This window comes from Megalops cyprinoides, chromosome 4 (genome assembly GCF_013368585.1).
Source record: "Megalops cyprinoides isolate fMegCyp1 chromosome 4, fMegCyp1.pri, whole genome shotgun sequence".
Taxonomy (NCBI): domain Eukaryota; kingdom Metazoa; phylum Chordata; class Actinopteri; order Elopiformes; family Megalopidae; genus Megalops; species Megalops cyprinoides.
This window is the reverse complement of record NC_050586.1, coordinates 38443887-38462783: the sequence shown is the minus strand read 5'-3', so window position 1 is coordinate 38462783 and position 18897 is coordinate 38443887. Positions and strand designations below refer to the sequence as shown.

The 18897-nt window shown below is 37.7% G+C and overlaps 1 protein-coding gene across 1 annotated transcript in view; it reads left to right on the top strand.

The window, feature by feature from the left end:
• LOC118776118 (contactin-associated protein-like 5) overlaps nucleotides 1–18897 on the top strand; it is a 55867-nt gene that overhangs the window by 27446 nt on the left and 9524 nt on the right. The window contains exons 4-17 of the mRNA XM_036526212.1: nucleotides 318–465; nucleotides 1776–1973; nucleotides 3482–3666; nucleotides 4064–4204; nucleotides 6080–6341; nucleotides 7134–7277; nucleotides 9157–9328; nucleotides 10201–10307; nucleotides 11478–11597; nucleotides 12023–12220; nucleotides 13163–13319; nucleotides 13634–13761; nucleotides 14195–14365; nucleotides 18610–18828. Coding sequence (XP_036382105.1) covers nucleotides 318–465; nucleotides 1776–1973; nucleotides 3482–3666; nucleotides 4064–4204; nucleotides 6080–6341; nucleotides 7134–7277; nucleotides 9157–9328; nucleotides 10201–10307; nucleotides 11478–11597; nucleotides 12023–12220; nucleotides 13163–13319; nucleotides 13634–13761; nucleotides 14195–14365; nucleotides 18610–18828 — 2350 coding nt within the window. The remainder of the gene's footprint in view (nucleotides 1–317; nucleotides 466–1775; nucleotides 1974–3481; nucleotides 3667–4063; nucleotides 4205–6079; nucleotides 6342–7133; nucleotides 7278–9156; nucleotides 9329–10200; nucleotides 10308–11477; nucleotides 11598–12022; nucleotides 12221–13162; nucleotides 13320–13633; nucleotides 13762–14194; nucleotides 14366–18609; nucleotides 18829–18897) is intronic.

Here is an 18897-nt window from a genome sequence, read left to right as displayed (position 1 = left end):
TTCCACCCATCTATCCTCCTAACCTCTTTATGTGAAATTAAAGCAGTTTCTGGAACAGAATAATGGTATGGTCTAAAAGGTATGTATGCATTAGTGTGAGCAAAAATGTAGATAGTATAATGTATGGTACCCTGTGTAAATATAGTGCTAGTGTTTCATTGCATACAGCCTTGCTAAACCGCAGCTGTCTGCTTTAATGCTGGAACTTTGAAATACTGATTTCCCATGATGGATTCTTACATCTTTCTAATGATGAGGGTGCTGTATATATCAGTCAGTGTGTGAAACATTAACTTGCAAACATTTGGGCTTTGCAGGGTTTTTCTGGGAACACAAACGCTGACAGTGTTGTGCAGTACAGACTACAGCAGCCTGCAATCGCTCGGTTTCTACGCTTTGCTCCCCTAGAATGGAACTCAAATGGGAGGATTGGCATGAGAGTGGAGGTGTATGGGTGCTCATACAGTAAGTACACATGAGGACACTTCAGCCAGGTCTCGTTGCGCTCACGCATGTTATCAGCCACTCTTGTACTCAACACAGGCTCTCATGCAACAGCCATGCAACAGCCCAGTGGTGAGGAGGCACACCCAATGTACTGGTGTTTGCATATTCTCAATGGACGAGTGGCAGAGTGAATGTGATCTAAAAAACTAAGTTACCTGAATACACAGCAGCTTTTGTGATATCGCGCACATCACATATTTTGTAATGACTTGCAGAATACTGCATTGGTGTTATTAAATAATGTATGTTTCTAGATTTCACCATCTACAGGATGTTGATGTTTCTTCTACAATTTAAATACATATATACTTTGCAACACTAATATAGTCTAAACATCGTATACCATGTGGCTTGACACAGGATGCACATTCAATTTTATGGATTTAAGGCATGAATTATTTATGTCTGCACATTAGTCCAGTGGGAGGAGCTGTTAAGAACTGTAGCCAATTGGAGGCATATATGCATGCTGCAGTAGCAGAACCCTCGCTTGGAGTCATGCTGTGCTGTACATTGCTGTGATATCTGGGTAGAACTGGGATGTTCATCGATTTGGAAGAGTACACTCAACATTGATCCAGCATAGGAAAACCAACCAACATTATGCCACCTGAATGAATTTCTCTATTTCTACCTGTTCATCTGCAGTGCATAAACATGTACAAAAGAGTGGTTTATTATTCGGTGACCCCAAAGTATTGTTGTCAGTTCAAGTGTTGTATATTGAATTTTTCTGTTTGGTTCACAGCTCATGGTTCACATGCATGATGCTTGAAAGATTAGTACAAAATGTAAAACAGCAGTAAATATACAAAATTTTACCAAATGTAACAAATTTATATGAAATTTAGAAATCATTTACCCCACAGAAATTTCAAAACTTATATTCCAATAATGCTGATCATAGATAAATTTAAAAACTGAATAAGTGCTAGGTTGTTGTTGTTTGGCTATACAGTCGCAGGCTTTCATGATTAACATGTGAGCTTTCATTAAGGCATGAAATAGAAGTGCCTCCACTCCATAATTCATCTTCCCTATACATGTGCACACACATGCATGCACACCCACTGTCCAGTGGTTTGTTTACAATAGATTTCAGACAATGTATAATGAAGTATTTGAAAGTTTCGACAATTTACTTTGATGTACTCATTGATGTTACAATTTGTTGAGCATTATGGATTTCCACTGATTATGATTTGCAGGAAAAAAAAATCACTTTGCTACACCTTATAGAGCTTTTACTTGTAATATGTTGTTTGCAGAGTCTGATGTGGCAAGTTTTGATGGCAGCAGCTCATTGCTCTACAGGTTCAATCAAAAGTCAAGTCAAACAACCAAAGATGTTATTTCCGTGAAGTTCAAAACACTGCAGAACTCTGGGATAATGGTGCACGGTGAAGGACGACATGGAGACAGCATAACGCTGGAGTTGCATGAGGGCAAGCTTCTGCTAAGAATAGGTATCAGTTCTTAACACCTCCCATCCTTTCCCTTCTCATCGCTTACTGTATATTTATGGCATCCATTCTGTTTAGGCTGACTGTGTCAGTTGTTGTGCCTACAGCATTTGCTGTTCGATCTTGGTTATTTTTAGTGGAATTTCTGTTACTGTTACTTGGCTGTTGAATTGGAAAGTTTTTTTTTTTTTTGGTGATGAATGTGTATGAACCCGTTGCCTTAACGATGCCCTAAATGGCTTAGGAAGAGCCACAAATCCAGAGCCCAGGGGCACAAGCATCAGTGAACCAGCAATTTAATGACACACAGGTCCATTTACCTAAAACATATGTTTCCACAGAGGCCCGTACTTTGGCTTTAGTGAACATTGGAGTTGTGGGCAAAATCTTTCTCACAAACCAAGAAAGCCGTGTCTTGACATTATAGAAATTAACTTGTGAAATACAGCCAAACGTATTTAATGTGAGACACAGGAGTTGAACTATTTTCAGTGTGAGCTTAGCTGATGCATTTTTAATGTTAACAGTCATCCTACTTTCAAACAGAAAAAAACAAAATTTCTGAGGTTATATATATGAGCAAATTTCTCAGAACAGATTTGGCAGCCGACAAAAAATATACAAAAAGGTTAGCATTTAATGTCAGAGATAACATTAGGATTACATATGTGCTGTCTCCCTTTTGAACATACTGCCAACAGACAATTATAAAAAAAGACACTAACTTGTAAGATACTAAAATATAACACTCTAAACCCAAACCACCATAATGTATTCTTAGTTTGATGATTCAAGTTCATCCTCAGAATGTCATGTGTCATTTTCATCATCCAAGATGCAGCTGCCCACATCGCTGGTAACAGAACTGAAAGCATTACAAAGCAGATGCACCAGTATGATCAAAAATGTCTAACCTCAGAATGAAAGCATTGCAGGCCAAGCTGTGAGCAAATAAATAAATAAATAATACAATGAGAAATATTGAGGCAACAACATGGGGCTTAGCCTCTGTACATCCCGGGGCACAAAGCTATCAGGAGTTTCCACCACAAGAAATACGCAGTTCTGAGCATGTCTGACACATTTTTAGTGATCCGGAGAGCCGCTGTAGTCATAGCCATGTGGTCCCTGCGGTCCCTGTGGTGCAGAGGCCAAATGTAACAAATACATGTAATGTTTGCTGTAGATCCCACGAGCTACACATCCAGGGCCCGAGTGCTGGCTTATGTGACAGGCTCCTAGATGGAAACAGATGGAAACAGAGCTACAGCTTGTACTGCGCATTTGACAATATTAAGTACTAATGAAGATGCACAACCCATAACCATGGCTTCACGTCATGCGCACAATAAGTTGTTTCCATTCGCTGGCTCTGTTTATCTCTCTCTTAATGCATTTTTACTCCATAAAAACTCCTCTACTGTGTTCTGTCTCAGTTGTGTGGCATTATATATGCCTGTGAAATGTAAGCTACTTATTTTAACACAAATGTATTTACGGCACTGTTTCAGGGAAAACAAGGTCATCTACTGATGACAGCTATGCCCTCGTGACACTGGGCAGCCTGTTGGATGACCAGCACTGGCACTACGTGGCTATCGAACGCATCAGAGGGAACATCAACTTCACCGTGGACAGGATCACGCGTCAGTTTGAAATCAAGGGAGACGTCAGTCACGTTGATATGATTAATGAGGTGTGTACCTGCTTCAGAGCTGCCCAGAAAATAGAACAATAAATAAACTCAGTTCAATATTGTTTGACAGGAAATGTGAAGCTCTATAAATACATCATTTTGTTAGATTTTTAGATCTTATTGTTTAATGTTTAAAGTGGGAAATGGTATGTGGATTAATGCAACTGTAAAATATGACCATCAACAACAATGTGAGGCTATTGTGTGAGGCTATTAACTAGTAGTGAATGCTAATAGAATAGTAATAAATATACATAACACTTGGTTATCGAAATTGGCTCTGTGAAACCAGCAACAGTTATATAATTGTGCCTCTATTTTTAATCCTACTTTGAATGTTAATGCGGCAAATTGCGCCCCTGGGAAATTTAACATTGTAATGATGTTCTTTTACAAGCTCAGCTTTGGTGGTGTCTTGGACCACAGAAAATTAAGAGCACTTTCCAGGAGGAATTTCCATGGCTGTTTGGAGAACCTGTTCTACAACAATGTGAATGTCATAGACTTTGCAAAACACAATATTCAGGTATCTGTTAAGGTAAGTTTCCATACCCACTACAACTAACAGATTAATCCATACTAACCACAACTAACAGATTAACCTAGATCTTGAAGCAAATGTGGTCAGCCATCAAATTGCAAATAAACCTTGTTCTGGTAGCGGCTGTGTTTATTTGCAGTTTGTCTGTAGTACATAAAGTGAAAAATAGTGTTCAGGCTTGGGAACATTAAGGAAAATAATTTAAATTAAAGTGTACAGCATGAAATTACAGTTGTCATGCCAATGCTGTTTACATAAAGCACCTATTTAATTTGATTGAAAACCACATTCCTCTACGTGACAGCCAAAACATTGCATAATCTGTGGTAACATGATTGCAGCTCATGTATCTGGTGTCTGATGGATGAACCTCCTAGATCTTATTCTTTGAGGTTAACGCTTGAGGACGAAACTTCTTCATTGGCTTTTACATTTCTGAGCCACCACATTACAAATCAGAACATGCATTTGATTATGATATATTTAATTAAAAGATCATTAGCAACAGAAGGAATGCACATCAAAAAACAAAGCAGCTGTTCAACACCTCTTGGCAAAGTTGTAATTAATACTTTTACTCTTAAGCTGTCACTGCCATCTTCTCAAAGGAATGGGGAATTAATCAGTTTGCACTAAGACGTAAATAATTGCATTCATCATTTTAAAATGAAGTGTAAAAACAAATTTGGGAATTGTGTCTGCTCACAAAACCCAGATAGCATATGGCAAATTGGGTGGTTCATGTTAATTTCTGAAAACACTAATCTGTATTCAATGGCCTGCTGCCCCTTTAGCTAATGTTACCTGTATTAATAAACACTCATTTGCTTAAAAAGATTTACTGAATGTGAGAAAATACAGTGACTTTAGCTTTCTAAATTTGCACACTACTACACACAATGTTGTGCAAGTTCACCCAGTCAACACCACTGCTCGGTGGTCTGTCCATATGGGCTTGGCTATCTTAAAAGCTAGAAAATGATAATATGATGTTAGTTAAAATGAACGCACCCTGCCTTTTCATGAATAGTAACCTGTATTATTACATTAACTGCATTGATAATGGCAGGTAGAAGATGATGTCTAAAATGCTGCACCACAGTGCGTGATGAGCCAGTCCAGTTCTTTAATACAGTGTCAATGTGTGATTGCATATGTTCCAGCATTTTTCTCTGTGATATCCCCCTGTAATTTATTTGCTCCAATCTCAAACTTGAATCTGATGCCCAAATAAATCTGTAAATGGTTTTGAAGCTCTCTGCTACCCTGAAATGTACCTGACCCAGGTACTGTACCTCGGGCCTGTCATGAATATCACAATTAGACTCCGTCCTGAGCTGTACTGTATATGAGCCTCATGTTTTTGATATAAATTGTCAGGGAAATCTAAACTGCTTAACTGTCACTCTAAGAAAATTTACAGGGATTTGCCCTGTGTTTCTCTGAGAGTCACACATGCAAGTTACACATAACACAATACACATGCACAAGTAGAAGTTGTATATAGGAAATATGAATTAACAGGCCAAAACCAGCTTGCAGAAGCATTCCAGTCATCAGTCTAGGGCTCTAATAATTAAAAAGTATTATTGGTAACAAATGGCCAGAGAATACTGTGAAGGCTGTAAAACCATGCATGGGCCCTCTCATTTTTTTATTTAAGACTGCTTATGATTGCATTAAGTTACACCTGTGTTCATTGCTGTTTTTGCATTTTAGAGTTGATTAATGTTGGTATTATAATGCTAATTTGAACCTTAAGGAGGGTTTTGCCCATTGAAAGCACTGTACTCCTCTACAGGGCTTTTATATCAGATTTTGTACCTTACTTCACATGTTTAAGAGGCAGTAATTGATATCAATGTTTTTCAGGGCAATGTGACATTCGCTTGCTCTGAGCCACCAAATGTCCCAGTGACATTCCTGGGAAGTAAGAGTTACCTCCAGGTGTCTGGAGCGCAACACAGAGCCAGCCTGTCTGTCAGCCTACAGTTCAGAACGTGGAACAAAGGAGGACTGCTGATGACTACAGAGCTGCACCAACATGCCGGAACACTGTGGCTCTACATCAGTGAGGGCAGAGTCAGGTTGCAGCTAGCCAAGTCTGCAAGGATTCTGGCAGATGTCACAGCAGGTAATGTCATCCTTTACACAACCTTTCTCAATAAGATAGGGGAGCAGGGGAGAAGTGTTCACATGGTAATAAGATAGGGCAGCGGGGGAGAAATGTTCACATGATACACAGAGAAATATTTTAAATTCAATTATTTTATTTATTTGAGCAGCATGAGTGCTTGAATGATCTATGAATCTATGCAGCTCATATATTTGCACGTTTTCTGACGTTCATGTTGTGGTATCTTAATCATTTGAATGACATTGAGAATCAGGGTCCAAAGAGTATGATATGAAAGCTGGAAACTACATTGGTTCTCTGGAAAAAAACGCATGGAAATAAATTCATTGGAAGCAGGATGGCATATTTCCAATGTAATCACATGTGCTTTGCATGTCAGACTAAACATTTTCCTTGGGACTGTGTACTTTGAGATACATTTTCATGTTTTTCCTACTTTCTCCTTTTTAATGGTCAATATATGTTTGTTAAATTAATGTGTATTTCATGTTTGAGGTGCATTAGATGTTATATACGTGCCATGTTTCTGATAATGAAATTTTGAGTTAAAAAGTGACCTTATGGAATGCATCTAATTAATTAACCAAGGTATATGTACACTACTCATATATGCTTTGATCTTTGCCTTTCAATCTCTCCAAATCCTTCTCTCATATAACTTATTAATAAACAGCACAGACTTTTAAAGGTTGTACAAAAGTAAGCGACTTAATGTGTAATTAAACTGGCATTTCTCAGAAGTTATGCCAAACATCTTAATACTTAAACGAGCAGGTTCTGTGTTCCCAGGACCCAACTTAAATGATGGCCAATGGCACTCTGTGGAGTTTAACGCCATGAGAGGACTGTTAACAGTTGATGGAGAGAAAGGATTTGTTGTACCTGGTGGTTCCTCTTTCCATGTTGCTGATGGAAACCATTACTTTTTTGGTGGTAAGCTTGAATTTTGTGATTCAGCCTTCACTTAATTTCTTGAAAATGATTTCAAATGCTTAACTGTCACTCTAACACAATTTACAGGGATTTGCCCTGTGTTTCTCTGAGAGTCACACATGCAAGTTACACATAACACAATACACATGCACAAGTAGAAGTTGTATATAGGAAATATGAATTAACAGGCCAAAACCAGGTTCCAGAAGCATTCCAGTCATCAGTCTAGGGCTCGGTTCTATAGATCGATATGACATCATATTTGGATTTTTGATGTTGAGAGCCAAACAGCTGATTGTGAGACTCTTCCAATGTCCTGATGTTGAAAACTTTTGGCAATATTACATATTTTGTGGATGCCTATTTTGATTACAGATGAGTAATTCTCCATTAAAAAGAGGTGTTTATATTAACATATGCAGCAAAGACCCTTAAGTCTATAGCATAATCCAATGCAAAGTCAGAGTGAAAAAGCCTGGAATGGACTTGCAAACTAAATTTGTGTGACACAATTGAGTGTGTAACTCTGCAGTGACATAGTTCGGGTGTGTTCATGACCTCTTAAAATTTGTGCGGTCTCTATAAATAGTGGGTTGTCTACACAATAACTCATATTTCACATTTTCAGGCTATTCTTGTTGGATTACAGAAGTCTAGCTAGACCTTGAATTTTAAATAGAAAGTTTGTAAAAATCTATATTTTCTGTGTTTTGAACCAAAAAAAATGATAAAACCTACCTGCTACTTTTTGAGGAAAGTAAAACAATGCTACAGTAACAGACTCTTGTACTGTAATACGATTGCAATGCAATCATTGTAATGTAATGAAATGTCATGTAATGATTACATTACCTGTTGCAGCACTTACATGTAAACAAACAATAACCAAGTCTAGAATGCTGCTGATAAATAGTGGGGATAGCAATCATATTTGACTGTGCAGTTCCTTGTATAAAATCCTTTCCCAGGTCTTCTACATCTAAAAGGGACTTTTTACAGACTTCATACAAATATGTCTGATCAATAAAGCTGTTGATTATTTAAATAGCCATGACCAGTGTTTTCAAGTTCAATCACAGAGTAAAGACAGTGGGGTAAGAACAGTTGCCTGTGTATTTCAATTGCTTTTTAAAACATTGTGAAAAACTGTGAAAGAATACATATGTCAATATGGAATAATAAGCTGTAAAATCACACAGCAGTACAGAGAAACATTCCATAAATCTTTCAGCTATAATGAATGTGATTCTTTGAAGGATGTTCACGTTATAAATGCATTTCATCCCAATTCCCTGTCCTCATTTGGAGAGGACAAAGAGAAGAGCAGAGTGAATGTTTTTATTCAATATTTCAATATTGTGCTAAATTGCTCTCGAAGAAAAAAAAAAAAGCAGTTTACAATTTACTGCTAATGTATTTTCAGAGGCCAGAGCCAGGCCAAGAACGTAACCTGAAAGGCAGATTTTTATTTATTTCTAAAACACTTTGAAAAAGGATTATTATTGTAGGGAAAACTTTGTCTTATCATGGAAACATATGGTATAACAATACTTAATTGTTTTAAAAGCTGCAGTTTGGTATGTGCTTTGGTACTAAATACTAAATTGTTATACATAGTATTTTTATTATTATATATAATTTACTAAATTATCATTATTAACACCATTCCACCACATACATACTCAGACTCACATGCTTAACATCGGTGAGGGTAGAGAAAATTAACTAATTTAGTAGAAATTCACTCACTTTATGATACAGTATTGCTCAGCAAAGTCAGAGAGCCTTCCTGATTTGGGGTATTTTGCTGCTTTGTTGAATGCAGGGTTATCAGATAGCGTGTCATGATGACGGATTATGGTTGTTATTTGGTTCACAGGTTGCCCCAACAATAAAAGTAGTCCAGAGTGCAGCAACCCATATGGTGTTTTTCAAGGGTGCATGAGACTTATAAAGATTGGTAATAATATTGTAGATCTGTCCAAAGTGCATCAAGCCATCATTGGAAACTTCAGTGATTTGCAAATGGATACATGTGGGATCATCGATAGGTATGTAAAAATGGAAACATTTTTTAATGTATTTATTTATGTACTGCAGCTCTGAAAACTCCTATTATTTTTTGAAAGAACATCATATATATATAAGTCTGTGTTCGTTCAGTGTAAACCTATGGTCATGGTCATAGTCATTTGTAATGTTGTTAAATTTTATATAAATAAGCCTCAATTCCTTTGCTTTCAGTCATGCTCTGGATGATTTCTATGCAACCGTGTTATAATTGCTGTCCTTTAGTTTAATCGAAAATGTACTTAAGGGAAGCCAATGCAGTGCTCAAAGACATTTTTTTTTTGGGGGGGGGTGTCAAGGCAAACCTGAATTGTCAGCCCTGATGAAAAATTTACTGTCACAATTTTAGGTTGTGTCAGCATGGGTCAAAATGGGTCCTCAAAGAAAAGTGATAGAAAAGTGTACTATATGTCGTAGTGCCCATATCTGGCCGTAACATGGTTTGTTAGGGTTGTCAGAGGGTGTGTAGATATGCTTTTATCCTGCATCCAATGATGGCAGTTATGTTTAGCAATTTTATTTAATAATTAACATCTACAATATATTCCCACAGTACAACATCTGGCACAGATGACAGACAGACACAAAAATATTGCAACCTGATTCTGTTCTGTCTGGTTTTGTTATGTTGTTATGTTGCATACAGTATTGTAGATTTGCACAACAATAAAAAAATACAAATACATATTTTTAACAACTTTTATCTATTAAGCGCAGATATTAAAACAGAAGCAGTAATTATTCTGTTCACCTCATCTTTGGAAAAGCAGTGCCATATAACAGTAAAAAAACACTGGCCTGACTTTGGTCCTTTTATTTATTTATTCTGTATTGTTCATTGTTTTCGTTACAGATGTTCCCCTAACCATTGTGAACATGGAGGAAGATGCTCACAGTCCTGGAATATGTTCTACTGCAATTGTTCCAACACTGGCTACACAGGGGCAACATGCCACAGTTGTAAGTATCTGCAGAATTGTCATACACATCTACGACCTGAAGAGAGTTTTTTTTTTTTTTAAATCATCAGGTTAACATGGTCCTGCAATGTTTGCTGAAGCAATCGATATGACAACACTCCTGCGTTGATTAAATCAGTGGGACGGAAGAATAAGCAATGATTTTCTGAGAAAATTGTCTGCCAATTGTAAGGTGCTCGAATCAACATAGGTTTTGTGGGAATTTCCAAGGGAAATTAGGTGTTGTCATTCAAATACAGTAGCTCTCCTCATGAAGAGTTTTAAAAGCAGTACGCAGTGACAACACTGAATAATTTGAGGTAGCCAATGCAACACCATTTTATAGTCGGCTTGTTCATATGTTCAGAAATAGTTGATTTCATTATTGTGGGAGGTTACCTCTCACACAGTACATTTTGTGATGGTGACAGATTATTGCATCTTGCATCACATATCCAAGGTCTGAAACTGAGGATACACAGCTAAAGGATTCTCCTAAGATGGAAAATTGTCGATATTTTAAAGCACTGACTTTGAAGCTTATTAAACTACATTGTTCATCATGCATGTTGCATGTTGTGTACACATACGCTGGCTTCCGGTGGAAAAAAATCTGTACCTGGATTTGGTGCCTGGGGTTCCATTAGGTATAAAGTGCTTAGATGTGAAACATCCGAAGCTGTCATTGAATTCCCATTAGGGACTGACACGCCTCAAGGACCGGCATTGAATTCCCTTTAGAAACTGACAAGCCCTGAGCACTGTCATTGAATTCCCATGAGAGACAGACAAGCCCTGAACACTGTCAACACATTTCCTTTGGAGGCTGACAACCTTTAACTGAGCACCTTTAATTTTGCATGCCATAATAATGCAATCCAGACAAATGTTAGGAGGCCAGTCCAGACACAAAGCATGCTTTTCATGCTATTCTCAAATAGGTAGCTTGCTCCTTTCCTCTGGCCCAGAGGAATTCTCCATTTAGGTTGCATTTTGTCTCATAAATGCAAATTGGGGTACTGTGGCATTAAAATAGAGAATTGTGGGTGCTTTTCATTAACTGAATTTACATGAGCTGGGACTGGTTGTACCCAGCTTATAAGAATGCTTACCATTTGAAATATGAAGCACCTGACTCCTATTATCATAAGCTTTCTTCCATATTTCATAGCTGTCCACGAACAATCTTGTGAGGCATACAAACACAAAGGAAACACATCGGGGTTTTATTACGTAGACGTGGATGGAAGTGGTCCACTCAACCCCCAGCTGGTCTTCTGCAACATGACAGGTATGCTGCATATCTAACTGAATGGGAATGAATAAGTCTTTTTCTCTTTCTGTTTGACATCTGACATGTATGGCTTGTGATGTGATAGTTCTACATTCATAGAGACTGTGTGTAATGCATAATGTTAGTTATGTTAAATTAATAATGCATGCACTTGCACTTGCCATTTAGTCTTTGACACACTACAGCTAGCTATAGCTTCCCAAAATATAGGAAGGAATAGTTTGTGAACAGAAAAGCCAAAGTGCATTGGGTCATGGAGATAATAGAGCTTTGTGATCGGACAGACTCACTCCTTTTATCAGATATCCTCTTGTAGCCTGTGTGTTTATACCTCTCATTTGTATTCTTTCTTTATGTCTTTTTTATTTGGAAGATAATGTCCTGTAACATCCTGTTGCAACTGTTCCCACACTTTCCTCCAGATAAAGCTTGGACAGTGATACAGCATAATAACACAGAACGCACAAAATTAAAATCGTCCAAAGGGGCAAATCAGCACTTTGTGTACTTGAACTATTCTGTCAATGGCGAGCAGCTCCAGGCTGTAATCAACCAGGCTGAGCACTGTCAGCAGGAGCTGTCTTACCACTGCAAACAGTCACGGCTCTTAAACTCACCCGGTAAGTCAGGTTTTCTTTAAGGGCATCTTCCAAAGACTCATTAAGATGTTGGTTTGGGTGTGTGCATTGGTAAGAGCCTAAAGGAGATACCGTCAGTCAATTCTCGTTTACCTGCTTCTGAAATGACACTAATGCTATAAGCAATTTTGTTTGATATTATATGTATCTAGAGTAACTTCCAAGCAGTACATTATAGAAAATGTGACATTTTGTCATTATCAGTGAAATTATGGGGGAAAAACCATTATGTAACAACGGGAGAAAAATATCTTGCTGAAATTTGTGTTTCGTGGTGGAGGACAAAGTGCATTGTGGGTAGATTGAATACAGGGTTTGAATGCAAGTCCACAACAGATCAGTACATTGCATCTGGCAATGCATAAGGAATGTGCAGAGCATGAATGTCTTTTTATTAAACTGACAATTCGTCCTAATATTTAGGTTGTTTTGTACAATGTGAGCATAGATCCGTCCATTGTTTGTAATGCATAATATTCTTGTAAAAGTTGTTTAAAAAAGAACATACTAATGCTCCATAGTATTCCAGTTCAAGTGAGGCCATAGTTTTTGAAAAAGCTTCATATTCATTGCTTGGTTCATGAATCTGACTGAATGTGTGACCAGTAAAGTAACAGGCCATAAAGTGTGGTTTGTGGTGCAGTTCAGATGGATTAATGTGGCCAAACGAGGCCTGGCAGAATCTCTCATCCTTTTGAATTAGAAACGTACTGAGTCACTGCTCCACTCCCAGAATTATTTCCACCAAAAAGATGAACGTAAAATGTGCAACCCTCCAGCAGGAACTCGGAGGAGCTTTCTGACTGATGCATTCACGGAAACTCTTATGAAATATTGATTTTATGATGGAACTGCTTGTTCTCATGTATTTGTGATGCGCTTCCTGGTGCTAGCTCACGTGCTTGCGCTCTGTGTGTACCCGAGGCGGAGAGCCGTTCAGCTGGTGGGTGGGGAGGACGGACGAGGCGCAGACATACTGGAGCGGAGCAGTGCCCGGGAGTCAGAGGTGCTCCTGTGGCCTGCAGGAAAACTGCATCCAACCAGATCGCCACTGCAACTGCGACGCTGATATGAAAGAATGGTAGTGTTACGCCTTTCAAAAGAGTGAGGAGAAACGGTGACAGTGATTCAACAACAAAAAAAAAGTTGCACTATGACATCTTGTCATATTTCGAATGTGGTTCTTACACTCTCAGTGTTTTAGCTTTGTTAGAGTCGTTCGGAAGAAAAAACATCTGCGCAATGAGGCAAAGTGTGCAAAACACTGTATACGCAGACGAAGCATGCTGGGGCACTGTTGTTGTTACCTTTCTTCTTTGAAATGTTTCAGGTTCCCCAGAGGAAGTGAGAATGCACTTCTAAATACAAACTCCTTCTTTTTCTTCTTTCATCCAGGACAAGCGATTCAGGTCTTCTGTCTTTTAAAGACCATTTGCCTATCACCAAAATAGCTTTTGGTGATCTGAACAGGGCAGGTTCGGAGGCAGCTTATAAAGTTGGACATCTACAGTGCTATGGTGACAGTGAGTCACAGATTTGTTACTCTTCTGCTAATTGTTCTGTTTGCTGACAGAACACATATTCAACTGATATATCTGATTCATTCATTTGTTTGTATTGATTTTTAAGCTTAAATTCAATTGAAATAGATGGATGAAAAATCACAGCAATTTATGTTTATACAAATATTTTCAGGTCAACTGATGAATGATTCAAGGTGATTTATTTTGTTTTACAATTTGCAGTTTGGTACAGTTTTGTTTCAGCTAAAATAGGCTTTTCAAGGTGGCAATGTCATGATTAGCTTTTGCTCCCACACACAAATGTCCTAAATGCCAAAGAAAACATGGTTAGTATTTAGTTAAGCTTTTGTTTTTTTTCTACCTCTAATGAATACAAGTCCAGCCGATATAGCTATAATTTCTTATTTGCATATTTATCTGTTTTACTGACCAGAGAACTTTTGGAATTCAGCATTTTTCAACAAAGAGACATCCTATCTGCATTTTCCTACATTCCACGGGGAGCTCAGTGCTGACATATCCTTTTTGTTCAAGACCACAGCCTCATCTGGTGTTTTTCTGGAAAATCTGGGAATTAAAGATTTCATTCGGATTGAGCTCAGCTGTAAGTAAACATTGAAATGTTTTTTTTTTTTTTGTATTGACTTAAGAATATGAATTCCAAACAGTCTTTAACTGAGCTTGGAGATCAAAGTCAGTCTTATTCTCCCCAATGCAGTTGATTTTACAATTATACAGAGTGTAATATATTGTAGTAAGTACAGATTACTACAATAAAATATGTGTATGTAAAATGTAGAAACATCAGAAAACAGTTAAGATGGAGCCAAAAAAGCTGTACAAGCTGACAGACGAACCAGTCACAGATGAAGGAGCCATTTCTGTTAGTGAGAGGATCAAACTCATATTTGAGAGGATCATGTGGAGAACACTGAGAGACACACAGAGACTCATTCAACAAATGAAGTTAAATCAAAACAAGGTTAAGAGATGGAGCAATTGAAGTTTGTATCCTGAGATGAAATGTAACAATTTAAGCAGAAAGGACGCAATGTCAGATGAGGAATGTGTTAATGGGATGAAAAATAGAGAGCACAGGATTAAGAGAAGTGGTCTGAAACTGATTTGGAAATACAAGGTCCCGAAGATTGGTGGAGTGTGGGTGGGGTTACGGTCCTGAAGAAGAGAGCAGGGGTCAGAGTAAGAAAGGGAAGCAATGGCTTTAAAAGCAATAGGTGAAAACACAAGTCACTTACAGAATGGGAAAAGATGTGACACAATTATTATCGTTGAAAAGACTGATTGCGGAAAGGTGAAAACTGTGCAGAAAGTGCACGAATGAGGAGAGAGAGATGAAAAAAGTTGAACAATTTATATGCAGATTTCAAGAGACCAACTGCAGAGGATTGAAAATAGAGGTTTTAGCAAAGGTCGCACTGGGGGATGATGGCAAGAAGAAAGTGTGATAACCCATTAAAGCAGATGGTTGTTTGGTTATCTCTTACTTTTAACAGAACACAACTTGGCTTATACTGCAGCAAGGACGATTCACAGTGATATAAACGCCAAATTTGGACATCTAACGTAATTCATAAATAAGAAGGAAATTTTTTAAATAAAATTATCAGGTGAAAAAATGAATATATCAATTACAACAAATAATAAGTTGTTGTCAGTACATATTGGATAGCACCATCCCTATGATGATGATGTTGACTATAAATAAAAGTAAAATGATAATAATCTAGTCTGCATTTGAATTGCATTGTATTCCATATTCAGGAGCACAAAATCGTTAATTACTAGTGCCTACCCTAAAATGTAAATAAAAGATCCTGTACAAATGCCCTTTGCATTGGCACTGTAAAACATGTCAAGCTAACTTGACACAATTTAGTGAAATATTTAGGTAATTAAAATGAAAGAAATTTCTATTTTTGTATTGTATTGCTTTGAGTGTTTGTGAAAGCATACTTCTGCTGATGAGTTAGATAATTCTCCTATCAATGAAAGCATGAAATCCACTTTTGTATATCAGCTTGGGGAGATCTTAAAATATTTATATGGGAAAAGTATCAGATTTAATATGCAGCTTAAGTGGTTAACTGTGTGATCCATCTGAAGCCTGAACATTTTTATCGGCACCAAGTTTGCAGCTCACTAGATCTGGCCGCTGGATAGGGGAGATTGAGTTCTTCTATTACACCTGAGGGGCCATATCGTTTTAATGGAATGCTATTTGGGTTCAGGAGGGGCACTGTCAACCTTCCAGGTTTTGTAAAAAGGTTGTGCTGCCCTTCCTGTTTAACAGACTTTAACAAATTAGATATCACTGTGTTTTCTCACTCATTCACACAAACATCTCCAGCATCTTTGAATTGGGCTCTCCTATATAACTGGCAAAACCTAAATTTGCTCTGTGTGTAGGAGGATGGTATTAGACCAGGGACAGGTGAAAGACGATGAGGTGAATGAAGGACATTCAACTTCAATTTGCCCAACTAGTTTGCAAAGAACCCTGAAGTCTGTGTGCAAAGCTAACTGCAAGAGGTCTGCTATAAAGGCTGTGTAAATAGCAAGAGCTATAAAAAAGCCAGAGTGTGATTGCAGTATATATGATGTAACTATAACAAAAGGATAGATTTCAAAAGTAAAAACAATAACTGTGTAGCTGTAGACAATGCCAGGACTGAGGAACTGAACACAGCAAATATATCTATGGTAATTAAGGTGCTCTGATGAAGCCAATATCCCCAATGGTAGACACCTGGATAGTGGATCACATTAGTGCAGTCTAGCATTGTGGCTGTTACAGTACACAGACTTCCAGGCTAAGAACCTTTTTATTCATCAGCACATACATCAGCTAAATAAAGTGCATATAGAAGAAGAATATTGTGGTGAAGCCTGGAACCAGGTTTTGAGGTTGTGGGACATATATATGAAGGTTTGGCATAATGCTAAATCTGATTGCAATACAGAAACTTTGGAGCTTTTACAGCAACTTTGGCATTTGGTATCAGAGAAGGAACCACAGGTCAAAATGCCCCTGTTTATGAGTTGCAGATCATTAAAGTGATGAACAAAATTACCTTGCCAAGGAATCCTATTAAAACGGAAAGACCTGACCATATATGTTCATAATACATGCTGCTAGGTGGAGAATAATTGACTATCTGGTGCAAATAAATATAATTATTATGTTATTCACAGTTGATTTTCATAATTATAGGTTATTTGAAGTATTATTACAGAAAACAATCATAAATCCAGTAAGCAATAACCACACTCCTGTGTATGCTCAATATAATGGCTAATATTGCCATGGTAGCAGTGAGTGGAGCACAGAGAACTGCCTATTCATGGAGTACTGTGCACACTGCCATTGTGATATGGCTGTAAATAAAAGTGTTAAATTTATATTTATAGTTCACTTTGTCATTTACACACCCAATATCAATATTTTGTCTCCTCAATGGCATTCTGCCTGCTATTTTCTATAAGACTGGATAAATACTTTTATGTACTGCTCATTTTTAAAGGGATAGACGATAATGATTGGTGGCAAAATTCCATGGGTACACCCCTGATCGTTGCCAGGAACAGTCGTGCTTATTTAAGAGTGGACAAGCACTGTGCACCCTGATCAATATACAGTTTTCTTGTGACTATATCATTGTCAGTGTTTCTGCATCACTGGTCACTGCTGGCTCATTTTAGCATCTTGATTGCTATTAAATTCATTTTCTCATTTTACAGGATCAACGCTTTAGCATCACAGTGGATTCAACTAATACAAAGAGGCTTTGAATCAGGCCTCATCACAAAGACACGTCTGAATAATATTAACCACATTTAGTGGAAAGAGTAATAATGTAGGATTGACTAGAAGACCGGATTAAGTGTTAGCTTTTTAACACAAAGCGAATATCTCTTACTGTTAATTTAGAACTCGATCTGACAGATGTGTGTTTGTCAAGGTCCTTGAGCAGGCATTTTTCTACTTTTATCTTTATGGATCTCAGACTATGGCTGCCTTAAAAGGTAGCTGTGAAAATCCAAACAATTTGTGACAAAATGGTTGCCATGTTGGAACTGTAGAATCCACCTCTGAGGCAGTCAGTGAAATCAGTAACAGGAATATTAACTATCTTGAAAATTTGCATTGAAAGAAATACAGTGATAAACAATTTTTATTTTAGCATAAAATATTCTGAGTGAAATAATTAGTGTGATGGTGTTAAGGGAATGGTGCTAAATTAGCTTATTATAATGCCATTTCCTGTTTGAGAACAACACTATTCAATTTGTGATAGAGTTCTTCAGATAAAATATTCTCATCATACCAATGTCATCATTTTCACCATCATTTTCATGAAGAATAAATTGTACAGAAAGCAGCAGGCTGTGCAGAAATCTAATAAACGCAGATGATAGTTGGAGTTACCTTTTAGTGTCCAGTTGTTTTTCTGTTGAATGTTTGACATTGGAATTGATATCAGAATCTGAATTTATGGAACATATTTCGATCAATAACAAAACTGCAATGCTCAAGAACAGTAAATATCAGACAGACTATATTCACTCAGCATGGCATTGATCCGTTCTCATGGATTTGTAATGTTTGAAACAGCTCAAGCTTAATGGTAAGCACTATGACTGATGGCAGATGATGTGGAGCTCAAGAGGGATATATTTCACAGGGCACAAAAAACGGGTCGCAATATCCAGGCTTTTCCCAACAGTGAAGGACCACCATTTTTCCATCTTTGGGCCTTCAACAAAAAATGTCAATTTCTTTTTAAATTGTCAATACCTTGGGTGTCTGTTTCTTCAAATCTCTTTAAGCGCCGTCTGAAGTGGTTTTCTCATATGATGTGGGAAATGGTCCTTTTGAGATGAGAGTGGAGACGCCCACCAAGTTAAACGACAACCAGTGGCACCAAGTGAAAGCTGAGAGGAATGTGAAAGAAGCATCTCTTCAAGTGGACCAGCTACCGACCAGGTCACAGAAGGCTCCCACAGATGGACACATTCACCTACAGCTCAACAGCCAATTATTTGTAGGTAGGAGAATATTTCTGTCTTTTGGCAGTTTGAAAGAGGAATATGGAATGGGGCAGTTTTACCTGTGCT